The sequence below is a fragment of the Atractosteus spatula genome, chromosome 2, assembly GCF_055471065.1.
Source record: "Atractosteus spatula isolate fAtrSpa1 chromosome 2, fAtrSpa1.hap1, whole genome shotgun sequence".
Classification (NCBI taxonomy): domain Eukaryota; kingdom Metazoa; phylum Chordata; class Actinopteri; order Semionotiformes; family Lepisosteidae; genus Atractosteus; species Atractosteus spatula.
In genome coordinates this window covers 44204646-44230768 of record NC_142707.1, presented here as the reverse complement: position 1 = coordinate 44230768, position 26123 = coordinate 44204646, and the positions used below count along the sequence as shown (strand labels likewise).

Sequence of the window (26123 nt, the reverse complement as noted above, 5' to 3'; positions counted from 1 at the left end):
CTTGTCTAAATGTGAAGTGCTACATGTGGCGCAGACCCAATACAGTGTATCTCAAAGTCAACACCATCCATACAGTCAAGCAGTAGCTCAGCAGAGCAAACAATGCAAGTATTCTATGGAAATGCCTATTTTTAGCTGAGACAAGGAAACTTGTTAGGACTAAAGGAAAATTGAATGGGGCAAAATACAGGCAAATACTAGAGGAAAACCTCTAGTCTGCTAAAAGTTAAAAATTCACCTTTCAACAAAGACAACGATCCAAAGCACAAGGTCAAAGCTACACTGGAGTGCCTTAAGAAAAAGAAAGTGAATGTCCTTAAGTTTCCATAAGCAATACCCAAGCAACCTGAGAAAGTATAAGTCAATCTGACAAAAAAAAGACAAAAGCCACAAAAACTTTGCAAAAGAGCAATCGATTCTCGAGTTGAGACCAAACATTTTGCAGAGAAATGGAACAAAAATCATTACGCTTGAAGAAAATCCGGTGAGGCAGAAACAAAAAAAACAATACCTACTGTCAAGCATGGAGGTGGTGATATTTTCGTATTTGCTTAGTTCATCTCTAAAATAGAATACAGTATATAGTACAGTATATGACTGTTATGTTCCAGTATGTGGTCCATGTGTGTTTTGTTGCTGTTCCCCACTTCCTGACCTTGATTGTTCTCCCTCCCTCATTGGTCCCATTATATCATTGTTTCTGTGTGACATCATCTTCAATCTGCTTCTCAACCAATCAGAACTCATCTTATTCACTATATAATATGGAGGCTTTCAGAAGGAAGAGGCCTTTCATTTGACTTCGGTCCCGCTTGGTTTTGCTTTACTTCATTTCACTTTTGGTTTTTGCTTCGGCTTTGTTGGTTTGTTGTTTTGCTTCGTGTGTGTGTATTTTCATATAGCTTTGGCTTTTGTTGGTTTCTGTTCGTCTTTTTGTACTTTCGTTTGTTTGTTTGTGAGTTTATCTTTGTTTTGCCATTACCTTGCCCTGACGTGTTATATCAACCTCCATGTTCTTTTGTACCTTGTTCCTGCTGTCTACTCTCGTTTTCCCTTATTTGTATTCCTAGTTCACTTGTGTATTTGTGTGAACTTTTGTGTATAGGGTTAATTTAGGTTGTTGGGTACATTTTACACACTTAGTTGATTTTTGTATTAGTTACACTAGTTTAGTATGGGTGGGTGCCATTTGTCTTTTATGGTTTTGGGTAGTCAGTGAAGGTTAGCTAGGGTGTTTGAAGATGCCGAAGACCGTGTGTTTCGGGTTTTCTTTTGTAGTTATGTCAGCTTTCCCTCACTTTCTTAGCCAGCTCCATTTTTTTTTGTCATTTTCTTTTCTTTGGCACCACTCTAGTTCCCTTACTCTGTGTGTTATTGTGTCCTGTATTTCGTACCAGTCACTTCTTAAGTCCCTCACCAAAACCCACCTGCATCCAAAAATTATCCTAAATGTTACACCCCTTTACCCCTAGACACTTGGGGTCGTAACAGTGACATTTAGTTCCTACTCTTGGCAATACAGATTGTATATTATAATCATATAGAACATGTGCGACCCTCACCTGCAAAACAAATCGCTAAGGACTTGATAACTCATTTATAAATATCAAAATATCATTATAAATATATTGTCTAAAACGTATGTTATAGCTAAGGTGTAACAAGCTATCACTATTATTATTTTATCAATATTGTCAGGATGTTTGCATTTTGGGGATAAAACATAGAAATATATTTAATATAAATGATTAACTCCCACACAAAAATAAAATAATGATTTTCCTATAATTATTTTTAACAAAAAAGTTCAAGAATCTTGTAATTTTCTTTGGTATTTAAAATGATGGAACAACAGTGTCACTACGATGCAACCGTAGATGAGATAAACCACAAATGTGACAAGCTGTAACAGTAAACGGAATGCATGAGAAGGACAAGATTAACTTAAGAGTAAAGGTCACACTGCCCAAAGCATTCTCCTAAGATTTTGTTGTTTTATACAGAATGTACTATCGTTAGAATTTAATTCTACACATACTTTTATGTCACATAAATCACCAGTTGTCTGTTTTGACAGGTACTGGCAATGTTTGCTCTAAAGCAAACTAATGTGCAATGTATCAGGCTGAATTTGAAAGTAAAAAAATATGCACACAAAAACTCCTATCTTATGTTTCTGTTTGTAGATATGAATGGAGCATTGGCTTTTTATCTTTCAAAAACCACAGAAATAAGTTAACAGATATATTTTTTATACTTGGCACCTTTATATTTTATTAAAGGATTCAGCATTTTTTTCATATTTATTTTTACCTCCAGAGGCATTCTTGCTTACTGTGCTACAATCAATAATTAAAATTCTTTTAAGACATGAACACCTTAAAAGCCCTGACATCTGGCTCTCCTTCTGTGTATGTACCTTCATTAATGTTGAAAACACAAAAATGCCATTTCCGCATTTTTCTTGTTTTTTAAATGGTTTTATGATTTATATTCTAAAGTAATAAAGTGCTGTTTTGATCACTAAAAACCAGCAATATAAACTATACTATACATACAATAGGAATACAAATGTGCCTTTTTCACTTTTTCACAGTGAAATCAGCTGTTATGTCTGTCCTGTTGTAGGCTGAATTCTATGGTTACCTTTCAAATTGTTTATTTACTTAACAAGCAGTTAACCACTTCTCTAACATATGAGACAATTCTACAAAGCTTATCCCTCCGCTAAATCCATGCCAGCTTAGTAACTTCCAATTTTTACCTCAAGTGTCATAAATGTAAAATAAAAAGGATCAGCTAAATAAAATTGCAAAGAATAAAAAAATACATATATTATTGTAACCGAGACCTTAAAAAGCACGGCATGGTCTGTAATAGTACTATCCAGCTATAATAGAAAGTAATACTATATTAAAAGAAAAACAGAATTTGTTAAACAAACAACTTTTTAAATAAACATTTTAAAAGGTGGTATTGTTATTTTGAAACTAAATAATTTGATTACCCTGGTGGCATAATACATTTTACACAGTTCACACAAAAGGGCAAATGCTTCTGTTGGTTGAAGGTCAAGAGTACTGTTTTGTTTACTTGACTTTTTTTGTCTATTGTAATTTGTTTTGAGAGATTTTTTGCTAATTATTTGCTTTTCATTTTTAGGAGTTCAACTAAACAGAACCTTGACATACACTGTCCTCTCTTTGTAATTCTTCAAAATGTAGAGCATGTTCTTTGTCATAAGTAAAAAACAGACAAAGAAAGGTTGTATAGAACTGTACAGCAGTTATGTAAACATTTTCACGGTCACACGTTATTATTGATCAGCAGAAACCAGGGGTCTGTTACATGAAGCAAGATTACTCATTTAACCAGATAACATTTGTAAACATTGACAAATGGCACAATTTTCAAATTCATGAAGCAGGATTGGATTGTATCCAGTTAAGTAACTATAGCAACATATCCTCTACGTCTAACCTGCTCTGGGGAATGTTGAGTCAAACTTAACCTGACCTTGAGACCAATTAGTTCCTTGAAAAAAACAACCTTGACAAAATGTTGATCCAGTTGACATTAGAGCTTTGCAGAGTGAATGATGGTTTAGGGAGTTCGCAAAATCCCCGTACAATCTGCTGATTAATTTTACTTGAAAGATACCATTTTTCACAGACATGGTCATCTTTACATTCATGAACTCTCAAATTCATACACTGTAAATACTACTTGTGTTAAAGCTCAATTTTAAAACAAACTCTAGCTCTGTTCTTAGGGCTGAGATTCATTTTGACTGGTGCCAATTTTTGTAGGCGACTCAGAGAGCTTAAGTAAAGTGACAAGAGTGTCGTGCAAAAGGGAAAGTGGTGTTTGCACTAAAACAGTTTTTGCATGCGTTCATAATGTTCCCTAGTCATATGTTAGTAAATACCATCAAACAGGGTATATAACTCTATCCACTGTAAACGTACCTTTTGTTCCTTGTAACTATGCACTATGGTGTCTTGCAGCATTTCCTAATATAACAGGAGCTCACAGACATCCTCATTAAATACCCCACATGGCCAAATGAGGATGATTTTTTAGGAGAAAATCAATGCACAGCACGAATGTGCAATTAAAAAATAAAATTATAGCCCTCAAAATATAGACAGTTTTACAAACTTTCTGAAACTTGGTGGGGAGGGGAAGCCTTACTGTACCTATACTACTTGATTCTCACCACAAAAAAGGTGGGAAAAACTCACACTTCTTATTGTTGGCTAAAACTACATTGTACTATATTGTACAGGACCAATGTGGATGATATTCTTGTATTGTGTCTTGACCTGTTGCCAGGTCCTCCCTTTGTGGTCCAGCTAATGTAGATGCACAAATTAACTGCTGCGTAAAAACAATATTATTAAAGTTCACAATAATTTAAAGAGGAGCAGCACTGGTGTAATTTAGGTAATGACAATACATACGTGCTCACCCACCTTAATAAGTTTTCTAATATTGGGAGATATTTAATTGCATTACAATATTAACTTACACATTAAATTTATTGCTTATTCTTTGCCACACATTTTCTTTAGCCTCTGCAGCAACTACTGTATTGATCTGTGCTATCAGAACAGATTTTTCCATGTAGTATTCCATGAAGAGCTATAGTGTATGCATGTCATTACTGAAATAATATGCATGTCCTTTTTCCAAGGATTTTGCTGGCATGGATGAAGGACTCAATGCGCAACCCTTCTTACCTAGTGAAATTCGGCATGAATGTGCAGTACATCCAACTGGCTAAACCTGAGCTCCTTTAACTGGACAATTTAAACCTGAGTTTACCTTCATGAAAGAGTTAACTTGAACTCAGTTAAGTTTATTCTATCCAGATCACATGAGAAACTCTTGGAACTGGTTAAACCTGCTTTGTGGAACAGCTCCCAGGTACCATGTAATTACTGCAATAGAAATTCAATATGAATATGAATTATGCATTGTATATAATCTTACATGTTTATATACAAGAAACAGGTATATGTTGTATCTACTGCCTTGGATATTGTTTAATAACAACTTCTAACTGTAGTGGTCCTATTAAACTTTCTAAGACATCTCATCGTTATTTTTAAAAGAACAGATGCTATAAGAAGAATTAAAAGAAGAATTAGGAATAATTGAAATGTTTATGGAAAAAATAACTTTATAACAAAAAGAATCTTGCTACTGAATTTTCAACATACACCTCCTAATTATCTCCCTCCTCATTAATTTAATATAATCAGATTAGATACACTGTTTCAATTATGATCTATTTGAAAAAGCTCATTTTTGATGATGATGTTATTCAGGAATCTCATCAGAATATTCAATAAACATTTAATCTATTTCTTTAGATCAATAACCATTTGGGGGCTTTACTAGATGATTCTGGGTATTCTGCTTCAATGCCAAGATATACAGATAACACTACCTGAAAACAATAAGCTCAAACAGAGTGCCGCCATCCAAACAAATCTCAACTGGGTTAAATGTATTTCAATTGGTTGTCATACATAAAGGTTTTTAAAGTAGTTTTATTATGATTTATTTTTAACTTAGAGCGTTCACTGGTAGAACATGCACAATGTAGCTTCTTTGATATCAAGCATGATTCTATGATATAAGTATTCCATTCTGTGGGAAGAGATCAGATATAGGATAACAGGAAAAAAAATGTTTTATAAGGTGCAGGGCAGAAACAATTCTAAATGAAAAAAATACTCACACATATTTATCTTATGCTCCAAAAATATTTTGGCATATTAAACCCCAAAACCTTATGGATTGGATCTTGTGCAGATAAAACCTTAATCTTGGGTTTAATATAATCAATTAAGAGCCCTGAAAAAATCCAAATAGGAAAGAATATTCTATAAGGTTAACCCAGTCTGTTCAAATCACAAATGTTTCTCATGATTGTGGCCATTGTCAAGTAGTACCTGATCAGGCCTTTTCCATGCAGTATGTGATGGAAAGATGTAATCATCCTCACAAGAGATTGGTGTATGTACCTTGATTGAACTGCTGAAGGCAAAAGCAGACCTGGCTATATCAAACAGCTTAAAGTTGTTATAGGTAGTCGATGACAACAGGGAGTGTATTTGAAGCTGTATGAAGCTACCAAATTTGTCTATTCACAACTTATGCAAAGCTATGTTTAGTACTGTTGGCTATGTGGTCCCATACTGTATCACCATGGATAACTGTAAACGTCTAGTGGATTTTGTTGCTGTGACAGTTTGCAGCTATAATCACCGCAATATTTGGACCAACCTACTACTAGGGTATTCTAATATTTTTATCAGACAGTATATATAAATAAACTCATATATACAGCTTTGAATTTAGAATTTCAATTCACTGAAAAAAATATTTGAATGTATCTTCCACAAGTTTCATAAATCAGAGCAGAACTGTCAAGATCACATTTAATTACACTTGGCTCTGATGCAAATTGGGTGTAAAAACAGAGGCTTGGAATGTTTAATAATTTCATTATTCAATGATATAAAGAGCACGGCAAACTACTAATCAGAGCACTTTCTTGTGAAGTGGATTTCTTTGAAAGGATTATGAGAAAAACAGCTTAGCCTTATAAGTTAGAAGTTCAAGCGAACAACCTGTGAACCGAGTAACCAATGGTCAGATATTCTGACCAGTTTTCAATTACCCTCTGGTTAACCTCATGAAAACATACTCTCACAGCAGAAATATAGCTCCTCGTGAAGCTTGTTGTTTTTCAGAGAGTACAATGCACATTCAATATAAAATACATAACAATCCTACTACAATTCTTAATTAATAGTGAAGAAGAATAATTGTTCCAACTCTATCAAATCTGCATATACTGTAGATGTGCAAAAAATCAAATGCAGGTAATGAAATACAGCAGTTTATAAGCATCAAAGATACAATATATAAGAAAAATCCAAGAACAATAAAACTTTTATTTTATGAAACATCTATTATGAACATTCATTGTTCTTGTGACAAGAATAGTAAAGTCTAGAACTAATTGTTTATATTTTGTTATATTATCATCATTGCTTTAAAACGACTGCACTTTGAAGCCACCAGACCTTGTGATCTTACCAAAAGCAAGTCACAAACCCATCAAATGTTAAAAAAGCAAAACTAATTTAATTTCATAGTTCATAATCCAGTAAGAACCAGTTCATGTTTACATGGCATGAAGTGTACACAGTGGATTACACTAAACCATCAGTTTTCCCCGATAACTGAATTTACCTGGCTACACTGAAACGACTGTTATTACTTCGGCAGCAATTAATGTTTTAACATTTTGTTGAACAATATTCTTTTGTGTAAACTTGCCTTATCATCAATTTTGGATTGCTGAATTATTAAATTCAAAGCAGAAACCTGTGTTTAACACGGACTAAAAAGAGGCATTATCATATGTGAAACAAAACAATAGATCTCAAAGATGAATGTCACTGTAGCCAATCAATGGAAGCACGTCTTGAGGTTGCCTTCATATGCCAGCCACTGCTCCACTCTTGTGAGCATTAGGTTCACAGTAGGAGTGGGACTATGAGTGAAATGGGGTGGGGGTGAATACTTTTAAAGAAAGGAACATGAATAATGCTGACAGCTGTGGACATTAAAGATCAGGGGCAAATATAAGCACTTAGTCAACTCTTGGAAATTAGAAATACCCTTTTGAGATATGATGAGAGTTTGGTTTCTGGATTATATAAATAAATTACAATTAAAAATTAAACCAAGATAAACTATATCCTTTAAACAAAAACTAATTTGCTTTTTAGAAGTGAAAGTAAAACCATTACCAACATTTTGCTATTTAATGTTTTATAAAGCTATATTTGCATTTGTTTTTGATTTATCTGACAGAATAGCAATTAAAAGTTCTTAAACTTCAAATCAGAAGGAGAACCCTAACCTAATGAGAGCAGGTGAGCAGTGCTGATTTACTATGTATTAATTTTTCTACACTGATACGTCACACTGGATAGACAGAACCGAGGCTTTATAGACAAGTGTTGACATAAAAAAGACTGCTACAAATCTGAAATCTCGTGCCCCGCACAGACTACTTTGCATTTCTGCTACTTTTCAGCAGAGAGATGGAAAAATAATATACTGGACTAAACCAGTTACCACTTACTAAAGTACAGACAAAAAGATGGATGCCTCCTACAGTATATGATGAAACAAGCCCATGGCAAAGAAAGTACATCAAAGGGTCTCTACTACAGGACAATAAAGAACTCAGTTCTTCCTCTTCAGCATCTCCTAGTAGCAGTCATCAAATTTCACTAAACACTTGCTTAGCGAGTCAAACCTGTGCAAAAGACAAATGTAATGGCAGGCCACAAAAATGCCAGCATCCTAAAATATCAATAATTCAATTTCATTCTATTGCTGAAGACTAAGGACTGATAACTGGTTTACAAAAAAGCCCCAAACCTCTGCTGAAAACATCAGAAATTACACACAGTTCATCTGGTAAAAACTAAAAGAAATTAAAGTGGAATCTACGTAACAATAAAACTGTGCCCATTATACTGTGCATTACAAAGAACTGTTAGCCACAGCAAATTAGGACTGCAATGTTGCTTTAAATTGTTGATTTTTTTAGTTTGATATACATTTCTGAGAAGTACACCAGGAATGACATACATCACCTTGCATCCTAGGAACAGCACCAGGCCACTGTACATTACTGAAGCTTTATTGTTTGTTTCTTGTTTAATCAGCACTGAAAAGCTGACTATGTGCTTCCTTACTGAGAAGTTTTATTCAGACTTTATTCAGACTCAAGACACCTTGTTCATAGAAAAGCAGTACTACAACAGGCTTCCTGAAGTTTTGGTTTCAACAAAACTGTTCAGGAACAACAATGTTCAAATGTCATGTTAAAAAAGGGGTTTAAAATGCATATTTATTACACCTTGCTTTTAAAATCATTAATAATCTATCATGGATATGAAAAATTGTTAAAATCTTAAAGCTTTAACATACATTATTCTTTAATTATAGCCTAATAAAGATTTTGAGATCATTATTTACTAATTACTGAGCTAAATTGCAGACGTATTTATCTAAGAGAGGGAGAAAGCTTCAGTGTTTTGTATAAATATCCAAGAAATCAAAACGTGTGAAGATAAAGGAAGTGCACAGACTCCTCCTCTGACTCAACAAATGAAACAAAAATAATTAATTACATTTATAAAACAATACTCTCCATTAAAGAAGAACAACAAGAACAGAATTTTCGTTATTTGATCTTATATTTCTATTAGACTATTTTTCAGTAATGAATTCTGGGGTGGAAGGGGTAAAGTTGGACTAATCTTACTGAGGTATTTCATGGTATTGAACAATAACATTTCTTTAGAGGCACTTACTTGCTACTGGTAGCAGCGCATATATTGTGCTATCATGATTTCATTACTCAATTAGTGGTGATGTAAATGTTTTTGCACTCAGCCATGCCTATTGGCAGCACTCCCTCATCCCTCCTTCAAGCACACATACACTAAGGCTTATTCCAATTTCTTTGTGTACTTTGTATTTTGAACTACAAATATGGATCATTTGCTAACACAAAACCTTCTCTGTCTTATTTCAGAGCGCTGATAAGAGTGGAATTAACTTGGGTTGCACAGTTTCACTTCAGCTGTCCAACAGTACATTATGAGGACGCTGATTGAGAGTGATAGAGAATTACGATAACCCAAGTTTTCTCCATTTCACAAGACTTTCCAAAGGGATTTGCAAGCAGCCTAATATGAATATATTCAAATCCCACAAAACTAATTCAAATTGTGAATGATAATGCACAAGGAAAATGGATTAAGCACTCAACAAGGAGACTGAAATTTTACCGATGTGATGTTAAGTAGTTGTGGAGTAGCCTTAAGATCTTTGATGGTTTAGCTTTCACAGACTGATCCAGTCTACAAAGGTTTAATAGAGTAAACCTATTACAAAATGCACAAGGTACCCCCATGGTGTAAAAATCCAACTGCGCATCAATTTTTAAATCATTTTTAGAATTATCAATTAGTTTGTTATAGCTATTAGGATTTGGAACAGCTAACTGCATATTTTTCACATTTCAACTAGCGGCTATAAATCTCTTGACCACAAACAATGGGAAAATATGGGGGTGTAGACAAACTCCTTTGACCTGCTCACCTTTGAGCACTGATCTTTAAAGAAATCACAGGCATTAGAGCTCAGTCCTGGCCTGGAGGAGAATCAAGTCTTTTATGACAAACTGGGAGCTGGTAGGGTTGAATGTGTTTCTTAAGAGTCAAGAGAGGCTGAGAAATACCACCCCAACCTTGGCAGTGCTCAGCCAGTTGTGCATCACCACTAGTGGAATCCCAGTCACATTTGGATCCAGATGCAGTCTAATAATACATGTCTGTGTTACCGAGTCATCTCCTGCAGATTCTGATAAAGAAGATTCCACTTTTTTTCTGATGTGACAATCACCTATCAATCAAGCTTTTTTTACAGCACTTCATACTAATGTTTTTTAAAGAGAAATGAAACACTGCAATAACAATAAACTTAGATTATATCAAAATAAATAAATTTGTTTAATAACACCTGTCTTGAAATCTAGGGAGGCTGAGATTCGATTAATTTCAATCAACTCTGCCTCACAATTCTCATCATGATCTATTTATCTTGGCTTCTACATTCTGAACTTTTAAAGTTTATCAGACGCCAGAATGAGACTCCAGAAACACAGCAAAATATGTGTCTGACAAAGTGAGTTGCTTTCTACTCTGCCTGTTAGAATTTGCATAATGACACTAATATCTGAAGTGAGAGGATTGATTTCAGTTTGAAAGAGCGTCAATCTTAATTTTTCATTCCAACAAAGCCTTGAATTCCGTAATGGATGCACTCTGTGCAGGTTAAAAAATATTGTGAGTTGTCAGTATTACAAAGAAACTAAAATCAATATTTAATTACACCATATTTTATTTAGCCAGTTTTTCTTTAGGAATCAAGAATAATTTTCTTAAATTTTAGTCAAATATTTCTCAGACTTTTTAAGATTAAAGGAAGTCTTTTAAATCCATAAAAACAAAGAAATCAATGCAAGATTGTTTTTTTCATTTTTTTCTCTCTTTAGTAAACATTCTTTATTTGTTTTACTTCAGAAAGTGTTGAATTCAGACTATTTCATTTCTTACTTGTATTTCTTAAAGTTATTAATATACTTTAAACACAGACTGTATTCCCTTCAAATACACCTATTATTTATTTTGTTTTTAATAACTAGAATCGGTAAAGCCTCTATTTAAAATCAAGATGGTAGAATAGCTTGCTTAAAAGTAAGCTTCCTCTGATATACACATAAAGAGTAAATCTTTAAGAAAAACATCTTTCTTTGGATTTCCTGCAATCACAGCATCAAAGCCCTAGATTTTTCAATCTCCTGAAGGCATACTATCTTCAGGGTAGGACAGTATTTTATATGCATGACATAAAAATTCAAATTAGCATTTTTTAATTCACAACATTGCATGTGTCATAATACAGCCTACATATGATAATTCCTATTGTATTACTTATGGTATATAACTATACATTTAATTTTGGTTTTAAATGTCAAATCCGATAATCTTTTATGCACCGTGGAATTTAAAACTGCAGTACAAAAGTATTGTGCAGTGATCAAAGTTGCTTTGCAAACAAATTAAGCAGCCCTAGCAGATTTGATTTTTGTAAAAAAATTAGGTAGTTATTACAGAGAAATCTTTTATTTCCAGTGTCTTGGGTTTCTGTTTTAAACAAAATCCAAAGCAGCATGAGATCATGACAATTTGCAAAGGATTTAAAAAAAAATACTACAGAAATATTATTATAAAGAATCATTACTTCTTTTCACAGAGTTAAAGTTCATCATAAAATAGGACGTTTTTATTTGTCTAAATAACCTAAATCTTTGTATTATGAATAACTTGAAAGGTAAAAAAAAGCATACTATAACTGTGAAAATACAAACAGCTTTCTATTTTGATTGTGACTGTGCTCTCTCTATATATTAATTTGTGAACTGTATGAACAAGTCACAACAGGTAATTTAGCTTAAAACTACATAAGGACGTAATCAGGGGTTGCAGAGTATCAATGTACGTATCAATATGATTATTAAAACTGTCTTCCCCGCTAACAGTTGTTAACTCTTGAAGAATAAGCAAAAGGATATTTATAATACATGATGCATCTTAAGAAAAACACAAAATCCACCTGAAACATTGATGATTGACTGCCACGCTCATTAAAATTGTATTCAATAGTTTAGATTTGGTGTATGATGGAATCAATGACCAAGGAGAGAAAAGGCTACAAAAAGACAAAAATTGCAAAGACTAAAGCATGGATTAACGAACATGGGCCACATAATTTTATAGTAGTTTTGGATAGCCTTGCTTTGATCCTACTGTTTATATCAATAAGTTGCATGGAAGCATGTTATATTATAACTTTAAAAACAACCAAACTGGAAAAACAGTCTGCATTAGCTTTCCATTTCACATTTACATTTAGAAGTGGTGAAAACTAGCCTCTAAAGGGTGTTGTCCAAGTAACCATACAAGTCATGAGACAGCTGCTTACCTGCCGGAGGGTCCTTGCAACTAAACTTTCAAGCACTGGTCCTCTATCCTCATGAAGCAAATGGACCTCGTCAAGAATTAGAAGTCTCACTATCTGAGAAAGAGCTATATCACCAACACTCTTCCTCGTCACCACGTCCCATTTCTCAGGGGTTGTCACCAGCATCTGCATAAAGAACATACAAAGATATTAATACTTACCATTTGCAATAGCTCCACACTTGAAAGCAATAATGTCAAGACAAATTTGGAAAAAGACTATAAATTTATATAATGTGCACGGCCACAGCACAATAAAATATTCTTATCACTTTACACAGAGTGACAAAAAAATGGATTATACCCAGTCAATGCCTAATTGTCCAGCCTTAACTGTGATCTGCATTTTCTAACCTAATTTAAGGACTAAATGTAGTTTAATCTAAATTCAGCTTAGATTACATTAGTTACAGTATATTTATGTTGACTTTATGTCTTGTATACTGGGTCTTTCGTGTTACTGTCTCAGGATGTAGAATGTCAAATGTACAACGTAACGTTTAAGAAATAAGGCACGAGAGGCCACGCTATATTGTGAAGAAAGATATAAGATGTGAAAAAGGGGTTAACTGATTTCTTTCTGCACAAAGACTTCTTGTGGCACAACACATTCCATGCTTAGGCACCTTTGAGTTATGGCAGGGATGAGAGTTAATTGATATGAAATTCCAAGTGCAAGATAGAGACTCCCTGACTAAGGAAAGATAAAACCGACCGTTAAAAGTGTTCAAGGTCTTGGGAATGTCCAAACACAGGTGGCCCCCCCATTACCATGGTAACAATTTGCGTCAGAAGCAGCTGAAATTTGCTATATAAACTGGAAGTTTCGTACCTATATTTCGAACAATACTTTGGTCTTATTGTTCCTTGCATGCAATAAACTCAGTTGCATAAACATCATCTCGGGTTTCAGAATTTATTTATCTGTTACTACAATTGTGAATATAGTCACAGCTAAAAGGCGTTGTTAGGCCCGACGCTAAGCGGTGTATATATATATATTCACGATATAGCACAGGCCTCAAGTGCCTTATTGCTTTTATAAAACGGTTGACAAATATGCGACTGCTGTATAGAATACATTTTAATTTAATAATTTATTTAACACAAAAAGTAAGCTGATTATGTCCCTCCGCCAGAGAATATAATCCCTCGCTGATATGCAACGCAGAAATACAGCCATAATTAACATTAACTAGCAAAGAGAGGACCTTAGCTAGCCAATATGATAAAGGAATAAATTACTTGTTTTTGTTTATTTTTTGTGCACATTTATTTGAACATTTCCATTGATCGTACAAGCACTGAAAAAATGTCCAATCCTTAGTTCGTCATGCATTTTCTTTTTCGCTGGGGGAGCGCTTACACTGCTGCTCGTCTCAGCGCCTGCCATGATATCACTCCAGAGCTTTCTGTCATCTTTCTGCCATCGTCATTCACGTTTATCCTCTTTGGGTGTAAGTAGAATGCAGGGAGGGTTGGTGGGTAGTAGAGTTACGTATTTTTCTAGAGACGCAACGGGACAGCTTGGATTCCCAAGTATTTGATACATGTATCCTCTTTCTTATCTATGCGAAGAAGTAGTCTTTAAAAAATCATGCCTCATGTCAAGCTGTATCTTTCTTGTTCTGTTACTGGCAGGCCAACAGAATCTGCCTCAAACTGAAACCAAACTCCTAACGCTCACATTTTCAGAGCTTCTTCATGCTGTCCTATGACAAAATTCAAATGACAGAATCCGACTGAATTATCACAAAAACTCATCTTTCCACTTTAAAGCCTTATTGTGAAAAGTTGCAATTTCCATACATCTTTTAACTGCTTCTTGTAATTCAAGCTTGCAGGGAGCTGGCAAGCTACAGGCGCAAGGCAGGGCACACCCTGGATGGGATGCCAGGTCATTTCAGGACATACAGTACACAGACACAAATACAGAAACTCACACACTCACCTCAGGGCCAATTTCCGCAGAAGCCAATTAACATACCAGTAGGTTTTTGGACTATGAAAGGAAGCCCATGAGAACACGGGGAGAACATACAGACTCTACACAGACTTGAACCCAGCGCTGCAAGAGGCCCTTTAAAGCAAGAGGCAGGATTTGAGCCTCTATGGACACCCAACACAGATGTGTAAAATGTTTTATCCTTCAAAATTATGAAACTTAGTTTTATATAAGTAGAGTTTTATCATTTAAAATAACAAAACTCTTTTTGATGACTAAGTGAAGCACTCTGTAGTACCTATATTTTTTTAAGCATACTTCACATGTTGACATTATTAAGTGGACAAGCAAAAATAAAAACAAATTAAAATATTCTTCATCCATTGTGCTTTTATGTTTTCATGACATATAAACTGTATGACAAATATCTGTTGATTATTTTTTATGTATTTGACTTATTTAACAAATATGCCTTATTTTTATCAGTTAAACCATACTGTAAAAGCACTTTTACAATGAAAAGCTGAATGTTGCTGATAAGATTGATTTTCTGCATTAACAACAAGTTAATTCTTATTACCAGGCTGATTGAATCCATGCTGAAAGGTTGCTTTTTTAAAAGAGCATGAGCTTCAAAGCTGAGCTTTAACAGCTTTTGCTACAAAATCAATTGATGGTGATAGTGCAATACTAAAGCACTAGGCACCATAGTGATGACAGATGCAGAGTTCAATATCAATAAGAACTTTAAAAATGAACAGAACAATGCAAGAGCTGGTTTCTAGGTTTTCTAAACTGCAAAATCAACACAAACGACAGACTACAAGAACACACAAGGGGCTGATGCTGAGGAGAAAGAAATACACTACACACATTGTCCTTGAGGACTTAAAACCCTTTCCCCCCAATGCTTACACATACTGTAGTATTACAATCAAGTGAGCATGAAGTTTTAACTCACACTTTCAAATCTATTGGTTTCCCTTTGTAATCAGGTGAGGTTACAAGTGAGAACCTAATTCAGAAACTATGGCCTGCTCAGAGAATGCTAGAGTGATTAACTGGACTAAAGCCAGAGAAAGAAGAACTGTAACATTTTGAGACCAATAAATATCTCAAGTTAATAATAGCCACCTTCCACATCATTACACAGAGGATGCATCGACAGTAAATGCCCACCATAGTTTGGCAGGCAGCAATAACTCTTGATAACTAGCAACTTTTATCCACTCATCCATTATTAGAAAGCCACTTAGTCTTGTTAAAAGATCAACAAAAATGCACAAGTTGGTACTACACTTTAGATAGGCCACCAGCCCACAGTAGTAACTTTTAATTTCAGCAAATTTGGAATTGTGAAGTAACTTATCATATGTATCCAAATATTTTTTTAAACTCCCAAGAAAAGTATCCCAATCATACAATGGGTATTGTTTTGAGTATTCGCACAGTCTTTATATGAAGCCTCCCTTGAAGTAGATCCAGGTGGTCCAACACTCTATTAATCTTGAATTCAGACTAAACCAATTCTCTAAATCATTATACCAGCGTTCTTAGAACATCAGTGACTATTTCATTCCTAGTGAGGTAATTAAATCTGGCCTTATGAGAATAGGACAATATCAAGACCAAACGGCAAAATACAAAACAAAGAAAGGAGGAAAAGAAAATGAAGAAAGAGAGAGAGAAATCTGTAAAGAGAGGTACTGTAATGAAGCCATAAGAAAGCAATGTCCTTTAATAGGCCAAGTGTCCAGGACCTGTCTGGGCAATCGGAGCCCAGGAACAGTATCATACAGTTTTTTTCTGTTTGTGGAATTTAAAGGCTTAGATACACCCTTCATAATTTAATTATGTAATGTTCTTAGACAAACAGATTCTCATTTTTTAGCATCAATTATAGAGAGAATTCTCTATAATTCTCTATAAAATACAATCTCTATACCTTTCTCTATAAATTACTATAAAATCCCTATACCTTTGCTCTGTTGCCCTTTAAATTGTCTATGATGCCAGGGAGATGTCTGTGTTTTCTTGTGTTTGTTGGACTAGGAAATTGATGCTCAGTATTGTAAATATATATAAGAATAACTATTACATATATATACAGTATAAGCATAGTTAATCTTTCACTGTCATGTTGTAAATATTTGTTCTTTTTAGTTATGCTCCCAGGTTGTTACTTCATTATCAAGCTACACCAGGGCTTGATTTTGATATAGATTAATGATTCTTATTTTGTAAGACACACCGTTTAGTTATTTTATAACAATCCACATTTTGCAATAACTGGTGTTAGTCGTGGGATCCTGCGGTTTAAACTGTGCCAATACATTAAGTTCCTGAGGTACATTTATTATCACATGAAACATCATAAATATTCAGAAATTCTGTATACATGAGGAGATCTCAGAGACTGATATTACTGATCAGTTGGAGAGCAAAATTCAATGTATAAGAAATGATGATATGAGTATATATATTTTTTGAATGTTTTATTTCTCATCTGAAATAAGGAACAGGCTAAAAATTGAAATGAAAAACACTCGAAAAGAGCAAGCAACTGAAAAGTAGTTTGCAAAAACTAGAGAATGAGATTGAGAGTACAAAAGGGAGACTGATAGCTGGCATGGATTTAGTACTGAAAGACTGGGGAGAAGATGTCAAAGACTTGAAAAAGAGAAATGTACAGTAGTCACAGTGAGCATGATTAACAGAAGGATAGAGCCGTGCAAAGAAAGATAGGCTACAAAAATGGATTAAACACAGTGGAAACTGAGCTATTCACTAAATGGAAGAGACACAATTTTGCCCGGGGATAACACAATAGAAACACCACCCCTGGTCTCCTTTATTGTTTAAATTGTGGAGATAGAACAATCTATAGTAAATCGCCACGCAACCACAATGTTGGCATCAGCATTCTGAGCCTCAGTGTTCCTGAACTGACAAGTTGGAATTGGGCTTAGAGGAAAATGGCTGTCACACTCAGACCACAGCCCTTATGACTTCCTGGCTACACCTGAAGACACTGTTGTGAGTAACCAGAGGAGCAGGATAGAAACTCTGAAGCCTGTGCTTACGAACAGAGGCATCTCTGAAGAATGGTGGACGTTCTTCATAGCACAGCATTGACATTTAATCTCACTGCCTTCATCAGCGTCATAGACAGCACTGAGAGCTAAGGAGCTTCCCTTGACAAGTACTGGGAAACAGAGACCTAGGACTTTAGTCATGCAAGGCAACCATCACTGCACCAGGAACAGTGCCAGGACATGAAAGTCCTCGCCACTAGAATACAGCAACTTCATCATCTCCTCGGATCAAAGCTTCTTGTTTGGTTTGCTTGCAGTTAACTTAAATATGTTTTTATTCTTTTTAAATTTAACCATTTAAATAACTGAAAAAAGCATTTATATTTGTTAATGTTACTTCAGTGTAGGAGAAAAGTAACAGATTGCATTGTTTGTAAACCAAGAGATTTAGAACAGAAACTGCATGTTTATTGCAATTTTAGGAGTTCTTTTAAATTTAAAGAGAGAATTTTTTTTCTTACTGAAGAGCTATATATTAGGGAAGGTTTTTTTTTTTTACTATTAACTAAAAACACCTCTGTTCTGATTCAATTGAGTTGAAAAGGCTTTGTTCTAGCAAACATGTTTATGCACATGAAGCACCAGACAATAATCAAAACAAACACATGGAATTTGCCAACTTTCATGAGCAAAGATTGAAACCTACCTATATGTATAACCAAATGTGACTTTTTTTTACGTTTTTGGATCCATTTGGATGATTGCATTTGAATTAGGCAAAGACCGTCAATCATTTAATAACATGTTAGGACATGGGATTGTCATAACACTGCTGACTTTAAGCTTTGTCAGTGATAATTGCAGACATTCTTCTTTTTTTGCATCATCTCAGGTGAGGATTTCATTTCATTACATTTTTATAATGAAGGCTTGTGTGTGTTAGTGAATACAGTGCAAGAAAGTACATCATGTTTATGCATGTGCTAATGGCTATAATGATTACAGTACTGTACCATAATGAGCAGGAGTGTTATTGTTTTCATATTGTTTATACATCAGCTGATGGCTTTAAGCATGTTATTCAAATTTCTAACCAGAAATGTTATTGCTTTCATACTTAGCTACAGTTCTGTGCTGTATTAAAGTGAAGTCTAAGTATTTTGAGGGAACAGTTCACGAGAAATGAATTAAACTTGTATAACGTAGGATTACAGTACTTAAATACAGAAAACTACTTGTGACAAAATACATATGATTTGACAAAAGCATTAAACTGATAGCTAGCTCTAAAATGAAAGGCTAAAACGTTTTTTGATCTTTGCCATTTTTTTTCAACAATTTTACTTGTGAAAAGACTGAAGGTATACACTAAAAGGCAACAAAAAAAAACGGATTGTCCATAAGACAACAAGTGTTAGACATGCCTCACAACTCTATAAAAAAGTTCCAAAGACAACGCTGGTTCCAGTTTCATAATGTTCTTTTACCACATACTGTATCCACAATATTGTGCATTCCTTTTCTAGCTTTTAACCAATGCTTTGGAAAACAACGAAAAATAAATAATTCATTGGATCAGTATTATTTTCCAACCTAAATGAAGAGAAACTATCACAAATTTTCTTTAAAAGTAGTTAATTAAATCCACTGCATAGTTTTCATTTTAATCAATCTGAAAGGCTATTGAGACTTCTAGAGAATATCAGCATGCAATGTTAATTAGTGTTGAAACTAAACTGAAGCCTTGGCATTTTGGTATTATGCATTTATTTACATAAAAAAATCCAGAAGCAAAGAATCATACTTTTATTTAAAAAGTCACCTATTCACACTTTGTTTGCTCAAGCCCAAAGAAAAAAAAACTTGCATGAATGTAACGTGTAAGTACAATTCAAAATTCAGAGGAAAGTTTATCAAAACAAAAGCATCAAACACAATTAAATTAACATTTAATTAACATTAAATGTCGTTTATTTCATAAAGCACATGCACACTGATCTTGACTGTGATTTTGTTATAGATGGTTTAGTTTAATTTAATGTGTAAAATAGCATCCTTCTATCCAACAACACACTCTTTAAAGAAAGTACTGTAGTAACATGTATGGTGTTTAAATAAAAGGCAATACAAGCACATAAACTTAATCTGCTGCATGAATTAAACCATCCATTTATTTCTATGAAATATCAAACACAGGGTCATGGGAGGAACTTACCTTGGACGGGACTAGTCAAACAGACACTAACACACTCACACCAGGTCTAATTTGACCAGAAGCCAATTAACCTACTAGAATGTTTTTGGACTGTGGGAGGAAACCAGAGACCCACAGGAAACCCACGTGAACATGGGGAAAACATACCAGCTCCACACAGGTATCACACCAGAAAATGGACCCAGCACTGCGAGGCAGCATTGCTAACTCCTACTGTACATTACCATACTGCCCTTGAATTAAAACATCTACAGGGCAAAGCACTCCATTAGCTATGACTACTGTATACTGCCAACACTAGTAATATTCTGCACAATATATTATCATCACCTTGGAAGTTTCAACAAAACACTACATTATTTTTAATTTTTTTTCTACATTTTTCTTTTTCACTACATTTTTATTCCTATGCAGTAAGCCTTTGATAGTATAAAATACTATGCTACCACCCAGGAAATAATTACAGGTGACATTTTCATCCGGCTTTTTTTCCCTTTCTAAAAGTTGTGTCAACAATGTTTGACAGAAATAGCTTGAATTTGTGTTTTATATGGTAGCATTGCTCTTAGTTCTATTTTTAAAAAAAGAAATGCATTCAAAAGTGTTAAGTAGCTGTTAAAATTATTCTGATTATACTATGGAAAGTAATAATGTATGAATCTCAGAACTAAAATGTGATCTACAATACGTGCAGTGGTCACCAGATTCAATCATACTCCCAATTAAATAGGGACAGACTGGATAATGTATCCTATTGAAAAAAAATGTCATACTGTAATCTTAAAAGAATTGCACAGAGCAAAGTCATATCTGCTATAGCAAATTTAAGTCCAGAAAACACAAGAGTCACATTTAGTCATATCCATGAAGTTAGTATTTGTACTACACATTACACTGAAAATATGCTTCTTGCAGCATGCTATAATGTTCTGTAATATCTGAGGGGGATTTTTAAGCACTTCATCAGGAAAAACTGCTCTAGGTCCTTGAACTGGAACTTTAAATGTTTTATGGTATTGAGGTCTAGAGTTTGAGATAGCTCGTCAAAAACATTTATTTTGTATGTGGTTAACCATGTCATTGTGAATTTGGATTTATTCTTTTATCACTTCCATGCTACAATCCCCATTTTTGATAAATATTCAGCTACTTGGCTTCAGGAACTGGGTATTTAGCAAAAATACAGTGCTACATGTTGGGATTTAAGATTCTCCCTCTCTTAATAAGGGCTTCAGGATTGGGATTCATTGTCAAACTACCCCAAAAACTCACCAGGTTTCACAGTGGGTATAAATGTTTTAACAACAAGCATGTCATTTTTTGTACAGTACACCAAAGATGGTGTTTCTGCCTTCCCTCGGTAAAGAAAATCATGAGCAGAAACTCCAATTAGTTTTCAAAGTAAATCCAAGTAAACATAAAAAATCATGTAAAATTAACACAATGTAGAACCAGTTATAGCAAAGTAGGTTCTAGTTTTATGGGCCACTAGGCTTTTTGTTCTAAACAAATGTTAAAGCACGCTAAAAACACTGCTAAAAAAGCAACGTGTTACACCTGAACCAGCATGGCAATGGTTCATGGACAGGTATATGCCTACAAGCAATAGATGAGTACTGAATTTTAGTGAAAAGTTTACCAGCAGATCAAATATGGGAGCGGAGCGGTGGCTCTGTGGCTAAGGATCTGCGCCTGTGGCTCGAAGGCTCAAATCCCACAGCCGGCAGAGGAATCCTACTCCGTTGGGCCCCTGAGCAAGGCCCTTAACCCCAACTGCTCCAGGGGCGCCGTACAATGGCAGACCCTGCGCTCTGACCCCAGGCTCTCTCTCTATCTGTGTGTCTGTGTGTCTCATGGAGAGCAAGCTGGGGTATGCGAAAAGATAATTCCTAATGCAAGAAATTGTAAAGGGTTAATAAAGTGATGTTATAAATATGTGGAGAATACCACTTAATCAGACATTGATAACAATAACAAGGTTAACATAAATACTGTAAGAGATGAAGAGCACAGCACACCGAAACCAGAATAATAAAATTAATAAATAAAAAGACCTCCACACCCTGAACTGCTTAAAACTAAATGCAAGACACATGAAAAACAAATTGATAAGTTATTGGAGCTTATGTGTATTGATGGCTGTGATATCATTACACATAACAATATCATTATGGGGCGGTGCAGTGGCTGCACCTGTGGCTGGAAGGTTGCTGATTCGTATCCTGCAGCAGGCAGAGGAATTCTACTCTGTTGGGCCCCATAACCCCAACTGCTCCAGGGGTGCCGTATAAATGGCTGACCCCGCGCTCTGACCCCAAGCTTCTCTCCCTGTGTGTCTGTTATGCAGAGCAAGTTTCACAAGTATGCGAAAAGACAAATTCCTAATACGAGAAATTGCATATGGCTAATAAAGTGATCTTATATGAATTGATATTACTAAGGAGGGTGGGGATGATAGGAAAATGGTTGAATTTTATTTGCTTAGGAAAGACAGGATTGAGAAAATAGTAGGGGAGTTTAGTGTTTCATGAAGCCCCAGCAATGACATTTGAGATATACTGACAGATAAAAACTGCAATGCTCTGAGAAGTGCTCTATAGGGCACCAGGAGCATACAATAAATTCAATAAACGTCTCTAGGACAATATCCAGATTGCCTGCACTTAAGACGATACTGTAATGATGTGGGATTTTACTAGCATCTCTAAACCTCACACTTACAAAATCATGTTCGAGATAGAAACCACACGTACAATTGTCCTCCTTGACAAAAATATAAATGTGTCTTCCAGTTAAAGCATGTAACTCCAAACAAAGTCAATCTTTTTAATAAACAGAACAGCTTATAATATTGGCAGCAGTTCAGCTCTAACATGTTCTTCCAGTGTCTTGGGATACCACGCAGCACCAAGTTGTGAATGTGTTTACTTATCGCTGGCAAAGACAGAAGTTAGAAATGTTCAAAAGATTAGATGTGCCATTACATAAATTTGAAAATGACAATTTTTTGCTGAACTGGATACAAAAGAAAACATAATATTTGTTATACCCATATATTATCAAGCTTGGCCTCAAATATTCTTTAAAAAACATTTGGACTTTTCACAAAAAAACATCCAGGGTGGTTAGACTAAAAATCCTAATTCTAGCTTACTGAGTGAGGATATAACAAGTACACACAAATAAATAAACTAAAAACTAATGTAAATTACTTAACAAGACTACCCAAGTCTGACTAATTCTTAAACTGTAAACAAATGTACGTAGTACCATTTTAACGGAGATGTTGGTTTAATGGAAGAAAGTGATTAGAATGTTAACTGTTGCTCATGATGTGGCACTGACTGCTCCTCACAACCACACAAAATCACTTGGACTTTACCTGTTCAATAATCAACATGTATTTCCAATGCCCTTCAAAAAATGAACTTTACATCCTCATCACTGCCTACTACAAAGAAACCAGTTTAACTTACAATTTGCAAGAAAGTGGAAATATTTGACAGAAATCATTTGGATGCAGGTGAAACAGAAAGCAAACTCATCAAAGAATATGGCCCGGAGTGCACCACTTTCCTCATGTAAGTTATTTTATTAAATATCCCAGCAAATGACTTCTGTTTGTTTTAATATAAGGTCCTGCACTGTAATCCATCTTTTTGCAAAAATGGAACTTTACTGTACTCCATGTTGATAGCATTTGGAACTTTTGCACTGGACACAGAAAGCCTCAGTGAAAGGAGAACCACTGTAGAAAGAGTTCCATGTGGTTCAGCTGTAAGACCACATGACCTGAAAGGCTAGCTAGGCTGTTAACTGTACAACATAGAACTGAATTTATTTTATTTTTAGCAATACTGCACTTAATCATTTTCATGCCATATTACCATCTTCCTGTTTAATGCACTGAAACTGGGAGCAGAGATACTGTATATAATGCAGAAAAATTAAATGCCCTGTTCCCAGAATACCCAAAAAAGAACACACCTAAATATTTCAAATGATAAAAGCTAAACATCTAAAGAAAATATCTGGGAAAATAAAATATCACATATACAGTACTTACTATGTCTGAAACAGAAGATATGTTAAGTAGATTCAGAAAAATAATAAGAACAAAGAACTACTGATCCATTAACAGTCCACCATTATTCTAGACAAAAGAAAACATATGTAGTGTTCTTAAAATGTGGACTGTTTTTAGCATGGTAGGTAGGGCTTCAAGGTTGCATGCTTTAAATGTAGCTTGAGTTTGGCTAGGTGAATAAGCTGTGTGTATCTCAGGTCTGATGGATTGCAATCTCCTACTGTATGTCAGTTTCATTTCATGACCTTCTGTTCCTAGTCCAGTTGAATCCCCCTTTACTTTGCAGTTTGCTGTACTAGTGTCTGTGGGTTTTTTATGGTGGTGTTTTATTTTTCCAGAAAAAATCTTTTTTTTTTTGCATTTGAATGACAGGAGAATTTGTGTTAACATATTTACAGCTTTTTTTTAATTCATCTGTCCTTCAATGACAAAAAAAACCCACATAAACCTTTTTTTTACTTTTGGAACTGTAGGAGCTATAGAAATTGTTGACTCAAAAGTAGTAACTTTTGTCAGATATTTTTATGTTCTTATGAAAACTGGAGAAAAATAAATTTACTCCCAACTGTGCTCTACTGCAGAATATGAACACTAATATTAGTTAGTTAAATTTTGTGTCTGCCATCTTGATAAAGTCTTACAATATACTGTATATAGCTAAATTTAGAGCCATAATTTAGTTTATATATATAAATTCCAGCAACGTAACAAATTTTGCTATCATTGAAAATTAATTTTCAGTGCAGTGAGGAGCAAAACCAATACAAATGTTGATTTTTACAACCTGTTTTAAATAAAAAATATGAAAATTTATTATATACAGTGTATCTTAGGATCTGCCCCCGTGGCTGGAAGGTTGCCGGTTCAAATCCCGCAGCCGGCAGAGGAATCCTTCTTCGTTGGGCCCCTGAGTAAGGCCCTTAACCCCAACTGCTCCAGGGGCGCTGTACAATGGCTGACCCTGCGCTCTGACCCCAAGCTTCTCTCCCTGTCTGTGTGTCTCATGAAGAGCAAGCTGGGGTATGCAAAAAAGACGAATTCCTAATGCAAGAAATTGTATAGGGCTAATAAAGTGATGTTACTGTATGTTATATATGGATCACACCTTGTTTACTTTGGCCTCATATGCTAAAAACAGTGTTAAAAGTCTCTTTAGATGGCTCTGTTTTATAGAATAATGAAAAGGACAGAGACAATTAATATTAACAATCCTATAACTCATAGCAACTTGCTTGCTCTTAAAAAACAAAATAATCCTGAAAGATATTGTTGTAAAATTCTATAAATCAGGATATCAAACAAACAAAATTTGTTTATAGTTTGCTGATGGCATAAATCTAGGGAGAACAGCTATATTTGTAAAAGACTAAGCTTCTTTTTTCAAGTGAAAAGGCATGACTACAGAAAGGGTTTGTTCTATCTGGTAGATTATGTGCATATCACAAATGCTGGTTACTCTGAACTCCAAACACTTTTTTGCAATTATTGAAAATATTTGAAAAAATATAAAAAGGTCATTATTCGTAGTACTTCAACACAATCCTTAGTTTAATAATATCTGCTTATGGGAGATTTTCTTGAGTATAGCCAATATCTTTCATAAATCTTGTGTATTAGATCATTTGTATAAAATAGATATTGATTTTCTAACATTATGTCAATTATCTAGAAATGTAAAGACTTAAAGAGCTGAACAACTGAAAGCTGAAAAGATGCTCTCAATGCCACAAACAGAAAAGGCAGATTCATTTTTGCAATTCATTAATGTTTAACATTCAAGTAGCTTTGGGGATTATTATTTAAAAATTCCTAAATAAATCAATGAGAAATTCTGGCATTGATTATTGGTTTGTTTCACTGACCAACTACACTTTTCAAGAAAACAAATCAATCATGGGTAAGTACCTATCTAAGAACTGCTGTGATATGGCTGCTTTCAAAACTGAATTTCCTGCACAAGCTACAGAAAAGTCATTAGTAAATAAGCAAATATTTATGCACTTTTAGGAGAAAAACTCATGTACTGCAAAGCATAACGATGCTGTCAATGTGATGTCTGTCATAGGTTAGAGCTTGTCTTTTGTTACCATGGTAACTATCAGTGAAAAGCAAGGAGAAAGTGTTCCCAGCATTCCATAGGCTACTGAAT

At 34.6% G+C, this 26123-nt stretch overlaps 1 protein-coding gene across 1 annotated transcript in view; it reads right to left on the bottom strand.

Moving 5' to 3' along the window:
- The window catches only part of ascc3 (activating signal cointegrator 1 complex subunit 3), a 382719-nt gene that overhangs the window by 221166 nt on the left and 135430 nt on the right, over positions 1-26123 (bottom strand). Inside the window, exon 11 of the mRNA XM_088905827.1 lies at positions 12655-12819. Within this exon, the coding sequence (XP_088761953.1) occupies positions 12655-12819 (165 nt within the window). The remainder of the gene's footprint in view (positions 1-12654; positions 12820-26123) is intronic.